The 20,378-nt window shown below is 37.3% G+C and overlaps 1 protein-coding gene across 3 annotated transcripts in view; it reads left to right on the plus strand.

Annotated features, from left to right (window-relative positions):
- Positions 1-739: 739 nt before the first annotated feature.
- The window catches only part of MS4A4A (membrane-spanning 4-domains, subfamily A, member 4A), a 27,233-nt gene continuing 7,594 nt past the window's right edge, over positions 740-20,378 (plus strand). Inside the window, exons 1-5 of one of the 3 annotated variants that reach the window (XM_011963524.1) lie at positions 743-918; positions 3,101-3,246; positions 11,539-11,698; positions 16,488-16,616; positions 19,647-19,703. In XM_011963524.1, the coding sequence (XP_011818914.1) occupies positions 11,555-11,698; positions 16,488-16,616; positions 19,647-19,703 (330 nt within the window). In that variant the 5' untranslated portion in view covers positions 743-918; positions 3,101-3,246; positions 11,539-11,554. Of the gene's footprint in view, positions 919-3,100; positions 3,247-11,538; positions 11,699-16,487; positions 16,617-19,646; positions 19,704-20,378 lie in introns of all 3 variants that reach the window. The other 2 variants (XM_011963523.1, XM_011963525.1) reach the window with 2 other exon arrangements.

A 20,378-nucleotide genomic window follows, 5' to 3' on the forward strand; every position in this document is an offset into this window, starting at 1 on the left:
AAAAAGAAAAAGAAAAAGGAAAACACTACAATATTAAAAAAAAAAAAGAAAATGCTGAATGAATGAAAACTGCACGCCACTTTGCTTTCCTCCTCCATGTAAAGTAAACATTATTTTATAAATGAATCGTAGGTTCAGGAGATTAACAAGGTCATGCAAGAAATGATTGTCATTGGTTTTATCTTAGTCAAATGCCAGCTGGTTCTATGGTACCAGCTGCTTCCTTCACTTAGAAACGTGTTGTTTTATTGCCATACAACCAACTTGTTGCCATTTTATGGCCACTCATGATGAATCTCTAAAGGTGGAAACTCATGTAAATAAAACATTTAAGTTGTGTATGTTAAGGTTGATGCAAAAGTAATTGTGATTTTGGCCATAAAATAATGGCAAAAACCGCAATTACTTTTGCACCAACCTAATAAAATAGTAATAGTAGCTCAACCTAATAAAATAGTAATAGAGCACTATGGAAATGTGTGACACTGTGAAAGGGGGTATTTACAAAATACCATTTACTTAGCTTGTGTATATAATGACCTTTGAAGAGGGTCTTGCATACAGTAAATCCTCTACCACTGATACCCACAGTAATTAGTAGTATTATTTTCATAGGAAAGACTGTATCAGGCAGCCACTGCTTTTTCAGCAAAATTCAAAATAGGCATCCATACCCATATTGGGAACACAAAATCAGTTAATGCTTCCGATATAAAAGAGGAACTAGTTGTGTGTCTCAGAAATTCTCAGCACAGCCTTTAAGGTTCCAAACATCTGCTAGAAGAGGAATGCAGATTTAAACTAAGTGAGGTGTGGAGTGGTGGAAGCTGACTGGGTCTGGACCAAAGAACTTCGAGGAACTTGCCCTGAGCCCTGCAAGCATCAGACCTACAGCAGACATTGCAGGCCTGAAGAAAGGTAGGTCCAGGGACTTGCCTTCCTAGGCTTTCGGGCTGATGGTTTGGTTTACTTCCTGGGTTTAGGATTTCTGGGAGTGGAATGAGAAAAAAAATGAGGCCAGTTCCCATGACACAAGCTGGTAGTCAGGGTTGGGGTGGGTTGAGTGCACCTTTAAATGTGCATTTGGTGAGGGTTGTGGTTGGATGAGAACAGTCTTTGCTACAGTTGATGGGAGTTAGAAAAGCCTCCTCAAGGCTGACATTGGAGGCTGCATAAGGTTGTTTAGTTACTTTTGTCCCCTAAGTCCTCAGAATACCAAAACACTGAAAGCAATATTTTAAACTTTTGACTAGTTACCTCATCTATTGTTAATGCCCTTCCTCCATGGTCTTTATTCTCTGTGTCTGACTGGTTATTTTTATAATTCAGGATTTAAGAACAGATGTATTGCATGCAGAATTTGGTGTACATGAAATAGGGCACAGGCAGGGTCCCCAGCCTTGTACATTTAGATGGGCTGTAACCTGACCTAGTTCTCCACTGGTCTTTGGCACTCTTCATGGGGCACCCAGGCAATAAACTGAGGCTGCTCATGATAAAATCTACTAATGAAAAATGCCTTGTAGACTTTTAGCATTCTTAGGATAAGAAAGAAGCTTGTAAGTAGTCGTGGCCATTGTAATCTTTCCCCAGATGAAGTAAATGAAACCCAGAAAAGGGAAATAATGTACCCAGAATCACACAAGTTAATAAAAGGGCTGGGAGCAAACAAACAAACAAACAAAAAAGAATTCTTGGTTCCTAGTCCAGGCCTTTTCACTTCCCGTGCCACAATTTCTGCATCCCCATCATCCTCCTAAAAACTATCCAGATTCAGGCCTCATTTTGGGTTTCTAGTCTATTTGATAATTTTGCCAAGAAAAAGGGGAGTGTACCACTCTCCTCATGCTCCTCCTTGTGATTGTGATTGTGACCCATGAAGGGGATGGTGACATAAAAATGAGGAAACAAGAGACTGGTGGTGCTGCTGATCCACAAAGAGACTGCAGCCAAAGAGGGAAGGGTGGTCTAGGTTCCCTCACCTCTTTTTGTTGTTGTTGTTGTTGTTGTTGAGACGGAGTCTCGCTCTGTCGCCCAGGCTGGAGTGCAGTGGCGCATCTCGGCTCACTGCAAGCTCCGCCTCCTCCTCCTGCCTCAGCCTCCCAAGTAGCTGGGACTACAGGTGCCCGCCACCGCGCCTGGCTAATTTTTTGTATTTTTAGTAGACACAGGGTTTCACCGAGTTAGCCAGGATGGTCTCCATCTCCTGACCTTGTGATCTGCCTGCCTCGGCCTCCCGAAGTGCTGGGATTACAGGCGTGAGCCACTACGCCTGGCCTCCCTCACCTCTTTATCTGGGGAGCGGGGAAGACATTGTAGTTGTCCAAGAGCCTGATGCATACAGGTGATGGGACAAAACCAAGGTTTCAATTCTTCTCCAACCCGGAAGAAATGTCCCTCATATGTATCCAATATTCTCAGCAGTTTAAAAAAAATTGAATAGAGAGAAGTTAAGCCCTGGATGGTAAACAAATGTTTTTGTCCTTGGGGACTTTACGGGCTGTAGATAATTAACACAAGGATTTCTGTGGTGGAAAAAGAGGAGGCAGTTATATGAATTTATGGCCAGAGTTTCTTAGAATGACAAAGCACCAGCCTTGAAGGACCAGAACGTGACCTATGTTACCAAAGAATTATGGGAAAGCATAAGAGTCAGTTATAAGCTTTGCTTTGATATAATGGCTCTGCCCTCGAGGAAGCTTACAGTCTTGACAGAGAGGTACTAAACACAGAGAGAGAACCACCAGTGTGTTTGATAAGACAGACCCAACATGTCCTAAATTCTCAGTCTGAAGGTGCGTGTGCCTGAGACATTGAGGCAGAGGTTCTTTTACATTAAACAAGAATAAAGTACACATTTAGATGGACTAAGAAGAATCATCTTTAGTCACTTTCCAAATAACTTTGACTTTTGCAATGTAGAAGGACCATAACACAGCTTTCTTAAACCCTTAGTTACCATCATAGGTTGAGTAATCCACGTGTGGGCAACGGTGGGGAAGTGGGGGGAACAGAGTCTGAGAGAAGATAGAGACTATACAATGCTGTTCGTGTGTGAGAAGATTAGATGATGTGGTGGGTTTGTTTTTGTTCTTACAAGGTGGTCACAGGAGGGGTGGAACATTCCTGCAAATGGGTTCAATATATGCAAACGTCTCAATATAAGAATGAAATCACTTCTTTGGAACACCTTAAATAAGTCAAATATACTTGGGGCTTTAAAACTTAAAAGGAGAGAGATTTGAGGTAAGACTACAACAACAGATTTGTGCTGAAGTAGCAGAGGTTTTGTTATAAACATTAAAAATTTTAACTCTATGCTAAGGGTGGTGAAATGTAAAAGAAGGCTTTTAAAGGGGAGGGTGACTCGCTTGATTTTATATTTGATCATTCTGGCTACAACATCAGGGGTGGATTGAATATCCAAAGCCACAGATGGACACAGGGAACGTTCAGAGGCTGTAACGAATACTTCTGATGAAAATAGGATAATGGCTTGCCTTGAGAAGACGAGAGAAATACACAGAGTTGAGAAATGGTTGTGTAGAATTAAAATGAGATTGATTGAACATAGAGGGTAGGCAACACAAGGAACTAATGACAAACTACCAGATATTTTTGAGACAGGGTCTCACTGTGTTGCCCAGGCTGGAGTACACTGGCACCATTGTGGCTTACTCCAGCCTCGACCTCGGCCTCCTGAGTAGCTGGGATTACAGGCGCCCACCACCACACCCGGCTAATTTTTGTGTTTTGTGTAGAGATGGGGTTTCACCATGTTCCCCAGTCTGATCTCGAACTCCTGGGCTCCAACAATCCTCCCACCTTCGTCTCCCATAGTGCTGGGATTACAGGAGTGAGTCACAATGCCCGACTTTAAACTTCCAGATTTTTAACATGGATAGTGTAGTTAATTGCTGGGCCTTCCACCAAGAAAGGACACTTGCACTCCCATAGCATTAGGGTTCCTGTTCCCTTTAGCTCTTGCCACTCTTGATTAGGGACTACTTGCAGGGCTCTGAAATAATCTCCACATACTGTTCCTTGCACCACCTTACTTTTTTGAAAGAGAAATTTTGAGGAAGACTGGATGTCTTCTATTTAGGCCTTCTAAGGTTTGAAATAAAAGTTACCTCTTCTCCCTTCTGGAACAAGTAGGTAAATTGTCAGTTTCTGGGTTTTATTAGAATGACTTTAAATTAAGCCCAGAGAAGGACAATTCCCCTAAGTATAACAAAATCTAAGGATGTGGAATAAATGTAAGACCAAAAGTAAGACCTATTTTATTTTGGCCATATGCTCCAAATCTAAATTTTGTGTTCTGTGCAGGGAGTGCTTAAGTGTATATATAGGTCTGAATATACCTACTCCATAGCATATAAATGTAACCCACCTCCCAAATTCCATTATCACTGCAGCAGAGACTGCAAGAGGAAGAGGAAGGCCTCTTGGCCCACCTCTACATAGTCTTGTACCTAACTTATTCCAAATTGGGTGCTTTCCTCCTTTTAGCTATTATAGATAATGCTGCTAAGAAAATTAATTGTACAAGTTTTTGTGCAAACAAAAGAGATCTTCTATTCACCAGACTAGCGTAGTGGATCCCCTTAAGCAAAGGAGTTCTGGAATTACAGCACCTGGATTTAAATGTTGGCCCTGCCACTGTTTACTCAAGTTACTTAATCTTGTGTTTCTATAATTCTGCCCTGTGAATAATAGAGTATATCTCTCAGGGGAATTTAATGATGAAATAACACATACAAAACATTTAAACCAGTGCATGTCACTTAATAAATGCTAAGTACATATTAACTGTTACTATTGATATTCCTACTATCATTTACTTATTTCTGGCTTGAAGTATAAAACATAAACTTCCTTTAACACTTCCTGCCACTCAAAGGCATGCTAGACAGGGACTTTATTCCTGTCATGACCCTGCTCCAACCTGCTCCTGTCTTGGGGCAAGTGGAAAAGCAGATAAGAGGGGTCTATATAATTGGAGAGAGCATGTTATTCATGGTACTATGTTGTCAGATGTTGACACTTCCTCTCTTTTGCAGTTTGTCTCAAAGATTGGTCAGAAGAGTCAGGACTGTCCTCTTTCTTTTGCTCTCATGGAACAAATTAGATACAAGACTATGCAGAGGTGGACCAAGAGGCTCTCCTCTTCCTCTTGCAGTCTCTGTTCGAATGATAATGGAGTTTATGAGGTGGGTTACATTTATATGCTATAGAGTAGATACATTCAGACCTATATGCACACTTTAACATCCTCTGAGCAGAACACAAAATTTAGATATGGAGCAAAGGGGTAAAAAAATAGCAGGCCTTATTTTTGGTCTTAAATCTAATTTGTACTCTCAAATTTTGTTAAACATTGGAGATTAAAGCCCACAAATTGACAATTTACCAACTGTCCCAGAAGGGAGAAGAGGTAATATTTATTTCAAATGTTAGAAGACCTAAATAGAAGATAGTCAGCCTTCCTTAAAATTTCTCTTTCAAAAAAGTAAGGTGGCACAGGAAAAGTATGTGGAAATTATTTCAGAACCCTACAAGCAGCCCCTAATCAAGAGTGGCAAGAACTAAATGTAACAGGAACCCTAAGAGGGCTATGGGACTGCAAGTGTCCTTTCTTGGTGGAAGGCTCAGCAATTAACTACATTGTCTGTGTTAAAAATCTGGAAGTTTAAGTTTGGGCACGGTGGCTCACTCCTGTAATCCAAGCACTATAGGAGGCTGAGACAGGAAGATCACTTGAGCCCTGGAGTTTGAGACCAGCCTGGGTAACACGGAAAAACCCCATTTCTACAAAAAATACAAAAATTAGCTGGGTGTGGTGGCACATGCCTGTAATCCCAGCTACTCAGGTGGCTGAATGCGAGGCTGCAGTGAGCCGTGATAGTGCCAGTGTACTCCAGCCTGGGCAACAGAGTGAGACCCTGTCTCAAAAAAGTCTGGTAGTTTGTTATTAATGATTTCTATTACCCACCTTCTATGCTCAGTCAATCATGAAATGATGACCTTCTTTGCCTCTTTTGACAGTTTTTGACTTGAAGTTTATTTTACGTGACCTAAGTATGGATAATTATTCTCTTTAGGCTACTATTTGCATGGAATAGTCCATCCCTTAACTTTCAGCCTATGTTTCTTCTTAAGGCTAAAGTGAGTCTCTTACAGCATCTAATTAGATGTTTTTTAAAAATTTTCCAGCCACTCAATGACTTTTGTTCAAAGAATTTAATTCATTTGTGTTTAACGTTAGCATTAATAGATAAGGATTTCCTCATGCCATTTTATTATTTGGGGGAGGTTGTTTTTGTAGACCTTTGTTTCTTTCTTGCTATCTTGTCTACCTTTGTGATTTGGTAATTTTATGAAGTGCTAAGTTTTGAGTTCTTTAACATTTGTGTATCTGCTGTAGTTCTTTGCCTTGTAGTCATCATTAGGCTTACATAAAACATCTCATAGTTATATAAATTGACTATTTTATGGTGACAGTAACAATGTTTATTGAAACAAGAACTCTAGACTTGTACTGTCCTCCCACGAAACTAAATTTTTGGTATCTTTGTTTTCTACTGCTGTAAAAGACCATTGAAGACTGGGTAATTTACTATAAAATTGTATTTCACGTATAGCTCTAGAGGCTGGGAAGTCTAAGGGCATGCATGGTGCAAACCTCTGGTGAGGGTAATCCCATGAAGGAAGGTGGAAGTGAACGTACAAAGCAGAGAGAAAGATGGGGCCAAATTTATTCTTTTATCAGGAGTCCACTCCTGTGATAACTAACCCTCTCCAATGATAACAACATTCATCCATTCATGCAGGCAGGGGTGTCCCGATGTAATTACCTCTTGAATTACCTCTGGAAGGTTCCACCTCTTAATATTGTTACAATGGCAGTTAAGTTGTCACATGAGTTTTAGAGGGGCATTTCATCCACAGCCCTCCAAAACTCATGTTCTTCTCACATACAAGATGCAATAATTCTGTCTCAATAGACTCAAAGTTTTTACCCATTCCAGCATCGACTCTAAAGTCCTAAGTCCAGAGTCACATCAGAAGCAGATACGGATGAGACTCAAAGTATGATTTATCGGGAGGCAAATGTTTCCAGCTGTCAGCCTGTGAAATCAAAACAAGTGATTTGTCTTCAAAATATAATGGTGGGACAGGTACAGAATAGACTCTCTCAGTTCAAAAGAAAGAACTAGGCCAGAAAAAGGCATAACTGGTTTCAAGTGAGTCCAAAACCCAACAGAGAAAACAGCATTAAGCTTTAAATCTGGAGAATAATTTCCTTTGACTCCATGTCCTGAATCCTGGGAATGCTGACTGGGGCCCTCAGACAGCCCTGCTTGCATATCTTTGCTGGGCTCAGTCCGTGCTTCACCTCTGTTAGGTTGGAGTTGCATGCTAGTGGTCCTATAGTTCTGAGATCTGAAAGGTAGCCTCACTCCCATGGCTCCACCAGGCATATTCCTAACTGTGACTCTCTGTGTTGGCTCTGACCCCATATTTCCACTCAGCATTGCCCTGATGGAGGCTCTTTGAAGTGATCCCACTCCTATAGCTGTTTGTGACATCCTTCGATCCTAGGTGGAGAAAGCCATGCCCCTACAGCCCTTGCAGTCTGTGAGCCTGTAACACCACATGGTTGCCATCGAGGTTGACAGCTTGTACTTTTTGCACTATAATAGTGGCTGTGGAGCTGGGGTCCTAGGCTCAGGGTCTTGCAAAACTACTGTGGCAGAGGTTCACTCACCGAGGCATGGGTGGATGCAGATTACCCACAAAGATGAGGCTGTGACTCTGAGGCATACCTCAGCAACTCAAGCCCATGGGGCAGGGATGGAACAGTTACTGATTCTGGGGTCAGTGTACGACACCAGCATGGCTCCAGGGCAAGAGGGGTGCTCTGGAGGCTTGAGCTCTAGGGAGCAGGTTACAGTAGAAATTTTGGTTCCAGAGCCAATAGGGCACTGCAGCAACTCCAACCATGGGGGACGGAGTGCCACATAGTGGTAACTCTAGACCCTGAGATGTTAGGGCATGGCAATATCCCAGACTGTGTAAGGCTGGATGTAGTAGCAGCAAGGCCTCAGGAATGACTAGGCCTGTCTGTGGCTTCATCATTGGGTTTTTTGAAGCCGTATAGAAATGACCCCCTGGAGAGCCAGGGTTTCTCAGAAGCTTGGACTCCAGGGAATTAGTCAGTTCCAGGGAGGTGGGGCACTGCAGTTATTTTGCCTGGATTGTTGGGTGACACAGCTCAATCAAAGCTATGTGTCCTCAGAGAGTGGGACACAGTTTCAGCTTGAGTTTGGAGGTGCAGAATGCACCAGCGACTAAGATGGGGGTATGGAGCAGTTCCATGGCAGCCTGGCCTCGGCAGGTAGAGAGTGGACAGCAGCAGTTTGGCTTAGGTATGGCTACCAGGTGTGTGTGGTATAGTGGTGGTTAAGCCTCAGAGATAGAGGGGTGCAAATGGCTACTCATTCCTGAAGCAGAATGCACTCTAGCAGTGATTCACTTCCAAGAAGGGGCAGTATAGTAGCAGTTCAGGCCATGGAGGCCTCCTCTGGAATAAGACAGACATGTGGACTTCAGGTAGCTCCATCAGCTGAATTCAGAGCCTGTGAAGACTCTAAAGTTTCTCCAGTAGTAAGATTACAGGTGTCCATGGTGTTGATGGGAGCTGCTGAGGTCCTCTCACTTACCTTTTCCCTGCAGGAAGAAGGCCCTCCTGACTCAGAGCTGGTCCTAACTGGGGGAAAGGTGGTGGAAGAAAGGTGTTTTATCTCCTTCTTCATGCAGCCATCCTGGGTTTCTCTGATCCACAAGATTTCTGCTACTCCTTTGGTGTTTTCAAGTGCTCTTCTTTAATTATTTTGGTTGGAATGCAGTTATTTATTCATTGTTTTGGGGAGTGTGTGTGTGTGTGTGTGTGTGTGTGTGTGTGTATTGATGATGATGAGGGTTAGGAACTTCTAGTTGGTGTTCCTGGTGACACTCTTTAGAATTCTAATCAGACATATTCTAGACCTTTTAATTCTACACTTCTAATCTTTTAACCTCTCTTCTATTACGACCATTTTCTTGTTTCTCTACAGAATTCTTGGTGATTTCTTCAAATTTTTCTTCCAGTTGACTAATTCTATTTTCAGCTATTCCTTGTTATTTAACACATTGACCAATTGTTTTCTGTCAACACTATTTTATATTTGAAATTTATTTGAGATTATGTTCCAAATATGTCCTGTCACTCTATGTGCTTTATCTTTGACTTCATTTTTGTGATTTAATTTTCATTTAAATAAATTATCTGTACTCTTTACATATTCTATATTTGATATATAAACAGGTGCTCCTAATCTGTGGGACTTCTTGGAGGCTTGTGTCAAGGATATCTACTTCCTTCTTTATGGACTCCAATGTAGGACTTATTCAGAGACTGATTGCTTTCTAAATATGTGGCTTTTTGGTGGGATTTCTCCTTTACTACTGACTTTGATGATTCTCAGAACTCTACTTTTCCAGGGAAGTGACAGTTATCAACTGATGTATTTAATTCCCAGGATTGTAAACAATAATTTATGTTGTACATCTCAGGGGGCCTCTCATCTTTGATAAGTATACTCTGAAATCTGTGGCCATGGTATCCCGTTTCTTTCATACTCTCGCTATACTTCTCTCCAAATATATCCTCATGTAATCTTTGTTTTTAACACTCATTTCACCTGATTTATAGAAATGTTAGTTGTTTCACACTTTCATAAAAAAAGTGGAGTTCTAATTCTGTTTGTCCAAATTGTTTTCGGAACTTTTCTAAAAGTGATAAGAATAAGAACATTGACTTTTTGGTTACATTCTTATATTTAATTCCTTATCTTAACTACTTCAGTCATATTTACATTATATATTTCTTATTTATTATATTTGTCTTTCTTTTTTAAAAGAAATACTTATTTTATAATTTGTAATTTTGTACTTTTAATTTTACTATTTTTCATAATTTTAAGTATATATATTACTAAAGTTAAATTCATGTTCTAAATGATTAATCTTTTCATTTTAACTTTTCTCCTCTTCCTCTGAAATTCACCCTCCTTCTTCTGACTTTAATCAGTTTTATTGTTAGATAGTTAATAACTTATTTCCTTTGATGTATTAAAAATAAATATAAGATGATAATTTTTTCAGAGAAATCTTAATTTTTTTCTCACCATAGTAAATTTGGAGTACAACAATTTTTTTTTCATTTATGTTACCAATAAAAGGGCACACATCTCCAAACTTGAGACTTTTATAGGGGTTCAATGAAGCATAAATGATATCAAAATTAACTATTACTTGAAGGATATTAGCAAGCTTCATTTCCCTAAAAATTTATGGAAGTGGATCATGAAACACCTGAATATGAATTCAAATACATAGATAAAAATTTCCATGTGACTTTAACATATCTCGACATGACTTGGTTGGAGTTATTACATTGAGGACAGAAAGAAGTATAAGGGTAATATGTTTGTGCTTAGATTCTCAAAAAATGATTTGATGGGTCCTTGCTGTGTACCAGCAAGTTAGGATTTAAAGCAATGTAATAGGACAAGAGATTTAGATTTGTGGTGCCAAGAATATGACTCAGAGCCATTAGTTTCATTACCAAATTTCAAAGTTTGTGGGACAAAATACAAGGTTACATAAGTCACTCTCAGCAAGGATGAACATAGGAAGATTTTTCAGCCCTGTGAATTTAACTGTGCTCTGATTAGAAAAGGAGGAACTATCCAATACTATACAATAAATTGGAAGGCAGATGAGTTTGTGTACTTTATTGCTATTATAAAAGTAATCCTTTGGCCGGGCACGGTGGCTTACGCCTGTAATCCCAGCACTTTGGGAGGCCAAGGTGGGCAGATCACGAGGGCAGGAGATCGAAACCATCCTGGCCAACATGGGGAAACCCTGTCTCTACTAAAAATACAAAAATTAGTTGTGCATGGTGGCGTGCGCCTGTAGTAACAGCTACTCAGGAGGCTGAGGCAGGAGAATCATTTGAACACAGGAGGCAAAGGTTGAAGTGTGATGAGATCGTACCACTGCATTCCAGCCTGGCAATAGAGCGATACTTCATCTCAAAAAAAAAAAAAAAAAAAAAAAGTAATCCTTCGTGGGGAAGTGGCTATAATCAAGGGATTAGGCAGTAAGAGGAATAGAAATAAAATCTGAGCAGACTTGGAATGGAACTTAAATAAATTTCTCTAATTTTAGAGGTCCAACAGGTTTACCTCGCTTCTGTCAACATGTCCCTCTCTGCCAGACTTTCTAGCATCTTGATATCATATGACATTTAGTTTCTGCCCCACCCTTAATGTGTTGCCTATTCCACTTCCCTGGCTCTAACAGCTATTATGCTATGGGAAGGGAATGTAGACCAGATTTTGTCCTTAGGGAGGAACCTGCCCCAAAGTGTCACGTCCTCCTTTGTCATTTCCAGGACATCATACTAAATTACATTTCTTATTGTAGCACCTTTTCTGCTGCCATGACAACCATGCAAGGAATGGAACAGGCCATGCCAGGGGCTGGCCCTGGTGTGCCCCAGCTGGGAAACATGGCTGTCGCACATTCACATCTGTGGAAAGGATTGCAAGAGAAGTTCTTGAAGGGGGAACCCAAAGTCCTTGGGGTAAGTTGCAAATCTAGGGGAAGACCAATAGTGTTGTAAACTCATATTCCCTTCATAAGACCTAATGCCAAATACACTGTCCCACTAACCTGATAATATAAAAGCCAACCCTTGCAACATCAGTATTTACTTTTCACGCTCTTCATCTGAAAAACTATATAGTATTCTCTCACAACGTGCTTCCAGTTGAGTTATATTTGAAATATACCGACTTCGGATCTATTCTAGGGTTGTGGGTCATCCATGATAATTGTATTTAAACTCAGCATGGAAGAGCAGCAAAATAAAAGGCCACCTATGCACTACTAGCTGACGTCCCCTTTATAGGCCTTCCTGAATAGCTGGCAGATGCATATTGCTACTATTTCTTTCTGGCACCTTTTCTTAGCCCCCTGCTCAGAGGATGAAAAATCTATTCTCTGAGCATTTTTATCTGGAGTCTCAGATGAGCATGCCTAAAAGAAATGAAGGATTAAAAGAAGGACAGAATAGGGCAGGTGAAAGGACATTAAATATAGGTTTATCACTAGCCCAAGTTTCAAATGGGAAAATGTCACTGTGGATATTTTGGATCCTTTTTTCACATTATTCATTTTTTGGAGGGTGGGGGAAATATAGCTATTTCTCATAAACTATGTTATTTATGTTGGCACTTACTAGGTTTATTCATTTATTTTTACTTTTTGAGATGGAGTCTCGCTCTGTCACCCAGGCTGGAGTGCAGTGGCACAATCTCGGCTCACTGCAACCTCCATCTTCCGGGTTCAAGCAAGTCTCCTGCCTCAGCCTCCTGAGTAGTTAGGGATTACAGGCATGAGCCACCACACGCGGCTAATTTTTGTATTTTTAATAGAGACGGAGTTTCACTATGTTGGTCAGGCTGGTCTCGAACTCCTGACCTCATGATCTGCCCACCTCAGCCTCCCAAAGTGGGTTTATTTTTTAATGTATGAATAATTATTTTAAAATATACTGTATGTTTTAGAGAAGTTTTAGGCTTAAAGAAAAATTGAGAGCAAAGTACAGGTATATCCCATATGCCCCTTGCTCCCACATATGCATAGCTTTTTAATTATCAGCCTCCCACCAGAGTGTAACCTTTGTACCAACTGATGAACTACATTGACGCATCATTACTAAAAGTACACAAATCACAATGGGATTCATTCTCTGTGTTGTGTGTTCTATGAGTTTTAACAAAGGTATAGCGACAGGAATCTACCTTTATAGTATCATATAGTATCCCACTAATCCCTGGCAACCACTAATCTTTTATTGTCTTCATAGTTTGCCTTTTCCAGAAAGTCAAACAGCTGGAATTGTACAATAGGTGTTGTTTTTTTTTTTTTTTAGGTTGCATTCCTTCACCTAAAAACATGCATTTAAATTTCCTCCATGTTTTCTTATGACTTGATAGTTCATTTACTTTTAGTACTGAATAATATTTCATTGTCTAGAGGTACCACAGTTTATTTATGCATTCACCTACAAAGGACATCTTGATGGCTTCCAAACTTTGGCTATTAGGAGTAACATTGCTATAAATATCTGTGTGGCAGGTTATGTGTGGATATAAGTTTTCAACTTATTTGGGTAAGTATGATTACTATATTGTAGGTAATAGTATGTTTAGTTTTGTAAGAAACTGCCATACTGTCTTCCATGTGACTTTGCCATTTTGAATATTTCAATCAACACTCAATGAGTTCCTGCTGTTCTACATAACCTCCAGCACTTGGTAGTGTCAGTGTTCTGAATTTTTACCATTCTAACAGGTGCTAGTGGACTCTCATTATCATTTTAATTTGCATTTCCCTTGTGACATAAGATGTGGACCATCTTTACACACGTCTCTTTACCATCTCTATATCTTCTTTCATAAGGTGTCTTGTTAAATTCTTTGGCACATTTTTAAACGAGGACATTTATGTTCTTATTGTTAAGTTCTAAGTTTGTTGTATATTTTGGATAACGATCCTTTGTCAGATATGACTCTTGCAAATATCTTCTCCCAATCTGATTTGTCTTTTCATCTCTTGACAATGTCTTCTGCAGAGCAGAATGTTTTAATTTTAAGAAAATTAAGATGATTTATTCTGTATTTCATGGTTTGTGCCTTTGGTATTGTATTGACAAATTCATCACCAAACCCAAGGTCATCTAGATTTCGGCCTATGTTCTGTTAGGAGTTTTATAGTTTTTAGTTTAATATTTATGTCTGTGATTCATTTTGAGTTAATTTTTATGAAAGATAAAAGGTATGTGTCTAAGTTTTATTTTTACTTATGGATATCAAGTTTTAAGTACTATTTTTTTAAAAGACTATCTTTTCCTTTCATTGTATTACTTTGGCTCATTACCAAAGATCACTTGACTATATTTGTGTGGCTATCTCTAGGCTTTCTACTCTATTACATTGATCTATTTGTCATTTCTTTGCTAATACCACACAGCCCTGATTTATAGTATGTCCTAAAATTGGGTAGTATTAGTCTTAAAACTCCTTCTTCTTCTTCTTCTTCTTCTTCTTCAAGATCATGTTTGCTATTCTAAGCTTTTTGGCCATTCCTTATAAATTTTAGAGTCAGTTTATCAATATATACAAAATAACTTGCTAGGGTTTTAATGGGGATTGCATTAAATCTACTGATCAAGTTGGGAAGAACTAACATTTTGACAATGTTGAGTCTTCCTATCTGTAGACATGGAATATCTCTCCATTTACTTAGTTAATTATTTTATCAAAGCTTGTAGTTTCTTATAGATTTTGTACATATTTTGTTAGATTTACACCTAACAAATACCAAATACCAATACCTAAATATTTAATTTTTAGAAGTGCTAATTTAAATGGCATTGTTTTTAATTTCAAATTTCACTTATTCATTATAAGTACATAAGAAAGTAATTGTCTCTTATGTATTAATCTTGTATACTATAAGCCTAATATAATCATTTGTTAGTTCCAGGAGTTTTTGGTTGCTTCTTTCAGATTTTCTACACAGACATCATGTCTTTTGGGAACAAGGCAGTTTTATTTTTCCCTGACCAATCTATATACCTTTATTTCCTTTTTGTGTCTTACTGTTTCTGTTATGACTTCCAGTACAATGTTAAAAGGAGTAGTGACAGGGCTCATCCCTGCCTTGTTCCTGATCTTAGTGAGTAAACTTTGAGTTTCTCCATTAAGTATGAAGTTCGCTGTAGGTTTTTATAAATATTCTTTATCAACCTGAAGAAGTTCTCCTCTATTGATAGGTTTTTCAAGTGTTTTTATAATAAACAGGCATTGGATTTTGTTCAATATTTTTTCTGCATCTGTTAATACAATCATGTGATTTCTCTTCTTTAGCCTGTTGATGTGATGAATACATTAATCGGTTTTTCAATGTATAGTCAGACTTGCATACCTGGGATAAATCCCAAGTGGTGATGCTACACAATTTTTTTAATGCATTGCTAGATTTAGTTTGCAAATATTTTGTTGAGGATTTTTGTATATTTGTTCATCAAAGATGTTGGTCTGTAGTTTTCTTGTAATGTTTTTGCATGGTTTTTTGGTAGACGGTAGTGCTAGCTTCATAGAATTAGCTAAGGAGTATTTCCTCTGTTTCTATTTTCTGTAAATAATTGGTATAATTTATTTCTTAAGTGTCTGGTAGAATTCACCACTGAGCCCTTCTAGGTCTGATGCTTTCTGTTTTGGAAATTTATTAATTATTGATTAATTTATTTAATAATTATAGACATATTCAGAGCGTCTCCTTCTTGTGTGAGTTTTGACAAATTGTCTTTAAGGAGTTATCCATTTTATCAAGGCTATCAAACTGTGGGCGTAGAATTGTTCATAACATTCTTTTATTATCCTTTTAATTTCTATGGGAACTGTAGTGATGTTCCTTCTTTCATTTATGTTAGTAATTTTTGTCCTCTCTCTTTTTCTTAGCCTGGATAGAGATGTTTATATTTTATTTTATTTCATTTATACATACATATATTTTTAAAAACTGCTTTGGATTTTATTGATTTTGTCTATTCATGTCCTATTTTCAATTTTATGATTTCTGTTCTAATTTCTATTATAGTTTTTCTTCTGCTTATTTGGAGTTTAATTTGCTCTTCTTTTTCTAGTTTCTTAAGGTAGACTCTCAGGAGATTGGTTTTAGATCATGATTTTTTAATATATTCATTCAATGTTATAAATCTTCCTCTAAGCATTGCTTTCACTACATCCCATAAATTTTGATAAGTTGTTGAAATATTTTTGATCCTTTGGAATGCCATGGGATAATGGTACTCTTACTCTGCTATGTTTAGATCCCTGGGTACTCATACTCATGTCCTCATACTCCAGACTTCAAGAAAATATCATATTTGCTCTTCTTGTTTTCTTCCCCTGTATATACTCTCCTTTCTTCAGGTTACTTCTCCTTGCTACAATAATTGCTTTCTAATTCCTAGGCCACTTCTCTGAGCTCATGATAAAGAGAGAGAAATAGTTGTGGTAAAAGTAACATCATAGGTATCAGAAAAGCAACTCTGGGCTGGTTCTGGCATACTCCTCTTAACCTTGAAATTACTGGCAATGATAGACATCCCGAGAGGTAATATTGGTAAGATCATATTCACGGTTATTTATGTGAAAAAAGAGTGATAAGAGAATACTAAGAAGGTCGTATGACTAGATCAAATGAAGGAGAATAAGGATAGCTTAGTGATTGGAAAGGGAGTGGCAGAAGCACTATTTTTGTGGTGGATAATCAGTTTTTATTTTTTTCATCATTTCTAGGTTGTGCAGATTCTGATTGCCCTGATGAGCCTTAGCATGGGAATAACAATGATGTGCGTTGCATTTAGTGCTTATGGACATTACCCTATTTCCGTGTATATCGGGTACACAATTTGGGGGTCGGTGATGGTGAGTAGAGTATCTTTTGATATAATTGAAGATAACATAAAGCAGTTGTCAATACCCTGATCTTTGGAATCCTATTCTAACTGTATCTTGTAATTCTGTAAATCTGAGAGTGGTATCTGACCATTTCTTACTCAATTTTCTCATATTTAAAGTACTACTGATAGTATAATATTAAATCTAGGTAGATTAAATATTTAGATATATCCGTTAGATATACTACAGCAGCACATTGCCAAAGACCCAAACCAGAATGGCTTAAACATTGAAAGCACTGATTAGTTCACAACAAGATTAGTGGCTTGTCATTTCTAGGATTGCTTCATTCAGTGGTGCAAGGATTTCATCAAGGATTGCTAGCCAATGATATCAGAGGGGAGATGGTTGACACATCCAACTTTTGGTAAATATTTTATATACATATTCCCAAATCAGTTGTCAGTAAGGACAACGAACTTGCCATTATTGGCTTGGACTAATCAAGATTTACCTCTGTAGCTGGGAGGAGGAGCCTACTCTACCTTTAGCTCATGAGAAACTGAACAAAACAATGGTTTGCTTAGCAAGGAGGAAGAGGAGATGTGGCTGGTACACAAGCAGTTTCTCATATCTAGTCTATTGACTATTGAAACTCAGGAAATTGTTACCTTAGAAAATGAAAATGTTATTTGATATATTTTATTTCATAAATTCAATAAAAATAACTATAATTATTATAATTCATATTAAATTAATTATAACTATTATTAAATTAAAAAACCTTCTCCCAAGATAAAACACAAGATAGTTTTAATGCAAATTGAGAGTAAAACTGAGAATAAAATACCAAGTTTTATCCATTGATGAGAGAAAAATAAAATTTATAAGTTGAGTTTACGTTAGAATCAGGGAATCTATTCTAGCATTGCAGGGTTTCCATTTATTTCTAAAACGAAGAATGAAATAGTTTAGAGTTTTATAGTAGAGCTTGCTTTTTGCTCCCCTTCACCTATTTACAGCAGAAGTGCAAGATTGGAAGAACAGTAAAGCTGTGCTTTACTTTTAGAAAGTTGCACAATACTTCATATATCTAAAAATACTAATGCCAATAACAGCTCTTAATAAGAGCTCTTACTATCATGTGGATACTCTACTAAGTGCTTTATATGTGCAGTTTCATTTCAAACAATCACTACAAACTTCTGATTTTTCATTATCATCATTTTATGGATGAAGAGAGGCTAAGTAACTAACCCAAGATCACAACTGTTTGGTACAGGGACGAAGATTCAAATAGGGTCAGTGTATTTTCAGAATTGCATACATCTAACCACTTAGTTTTCTGCTTTTATTTCCATTTCCTTTTCAAGATCACATTAAAAACCAGCTTACATGGTGCAAGCCTTCCACATATGTTCAGCAGATTAACAGGAACTGCAGGAGCCATTTGTCCACTGAGACATCACTCAGATTCTTGTAGGTGTTCCATTAGATGAGCCTCTACTTAATTGGTGAAATCTTTTCTGCGGCTACCTTCCATTATTCTTTCAACCTTTTTTTCCATACCTCATCTGTAAAGTGCCTCCTTCTAATCTTTTATACAGTATAAGCACCAATACCAAGAACCAGTCACAAGTTCCTCTTAATTTTGGCCTCTTCAGTTCTGTTCCTGTATGTTTCACATTCCTTGTTTTTTCCTCTGAGATAGTACATACATATATTTTCCTATGGTAAATGAAGTCCTCTTATTCAATCCTATCTTCAAATACACAGACATACATACACACTTCTAACATGTATATATAATTTCTGTAAAGAATGTTTTTCCAAGGTGCCTTATTGAATTTTTAAAGTAATTTATGGTAATTTTTAGTTCATATTCTTGAATGTTTGCAATATATATTGTTTGCACTTAAATTACAGAAGAATAGTTTTAACCATTTATTCCAACTATTTTTCTTATATAATTATTTTGGTAAATATACTCAGAATAGTATTACATAATAGTCAGCATCTTTATCTTAATTTTGACTTTAATGAAATGGTCCTACTTTTTTTTCATTAAATATAATTAAAGACACTTAGACCAAGACAGATTTCTATCATGTTACAGAAATTATAATTCTTCATATTTTACCAGTAATGTTGCAGTTACTAATAATGTTGAACTGTATTAAATGTCCTGTCCTATCAACACTGTAAATGTGAATAGCAATTAGCATGCAATTTTTTCTTAAATTCATTACTTGTATAAATTAGAATATTTCAAAGTTAAAAAATGTTTGTAGAGCTGAAGGAATATCCCAAACGTTCATGATGTATTTCACATCATGTGATGGGTGATTCCCTCTAGCGTTTTCATTCCAGTGGTGATTTAGAGAACATGAATCATCTGTATGTCTGGGTATTTGGAAGTTAGTTAAATAAAGTTATTGAACTTTTTATTAGTTCAGTATTTTTTAATATTATAATATGATTTTTGAATAATCTGAAATCAAATTTGAAAAGCAAATAAAAAATTCCAACAGTTGAATACTGTAAAGCAGAGAGTCTAACCAACTTGACTAGCTATTTTAGCTAAATAAAAAATAATTGCCTTATTGATGGAATCAAATGAACTAGTATATTCTAGTCAACATCTAATTGGGAATTTACCTTTTTTGCTACTATTTTACTTATAACTTTAAAAATACTCTAAACGAGAATAATTTTAGTGTATTTTTTGTTTAAATATCATCATCAATTTTGGTACCGTGTAAGAATTACTTTGTATCATAAGTTTGGAAACTTTATCTCCTAGTGCCCTCAAACAGGTTTAGTATCATTTCAGTTAGACATTATTTGAAAACCTTGATAAATTCTCCCATGGTTTTATCTGGTATAATTTCTCTGTTCTTTCTGGGAAAAGGGAAAACAATGTGCAAACCATTGTGGTTTTGCCTAAGATAATTGATCTGATTAACACACCTATCTAATTTAGAATTAAGTTTAGTAAGTTATGACTCCCAATACTGGTTTAAAGTTTTTTACCTTCATTTTTTCTCTCATTTTTAGTTTATTATTTCAGGATCCTTGTCAATTGCAGCAGGAATTAGAACTACAAAAGGCCTGGTGAGTAATATTTTCTTTTTTTTGGTATCAAAAAAAGGAAGGATTAACAAAAAATGTATTCTGCCAGGGTGTAAAATAGCTTTTGTTTCCTTGTTTGTAAAAAATCAGGAGCAATTGTGCGTTTTACCTACTAAAATCTGTCTTTCAAAAATTGCAGTCAGGCTAATTACTGACATAGGACTGGATATTTTGGCAAGGTAGGGAATCTTACCCTTGCGAAGGGAATCTTTTTGAAGATATAGAGAATTATTGAGAAGAAATATTAAGCGGGACCACTCCAGCAAAACCCTGCAGCATGAGTCAGCCCATGACAGTGACACCAAGCATCAGTGTGGCATAATATTTACTGACCCATTGATTACAATGTAGATTCCAACTGTATTCAAAAAGGATTTTGAGTTTTCAATAAAAGAAATTCACAATAAGGTTATTACATAAGAAGCAAATTTAAAATGTAAATCTCATGCCAAGATACCTTTCATAAAGCCAATACAATGCAAAAGTCCATATCTTAATAAATGGTTTTTTCTTGTTAAAGTCCATATTCGAGTTTTCTTTGTTCAAAAGATAAATATCAAATTCTGGAACATGACCAATATGTGTTTTTCAAATCTGGCCTAACCCAACTCCCTAGTGTCCCCTCCAGCTGCAGCCACATTACACATACTCCTCACA

This window comes from Colobus angolensis, unplaced genomic scaffold, assembly GCF_000951035.1.
Source record: "Colobus angolensis palliatus isolate OR3802 unplaced genomic scaffold, Cang.pa_1.0 Scaffold61, whole genome shotgun sequence".
Lineage (NCBI taxonomy): Eukaryota > Metazoa > Chordata > Mammalia > Primates > Cercopithecidae > Colobus > Colobus angolensis.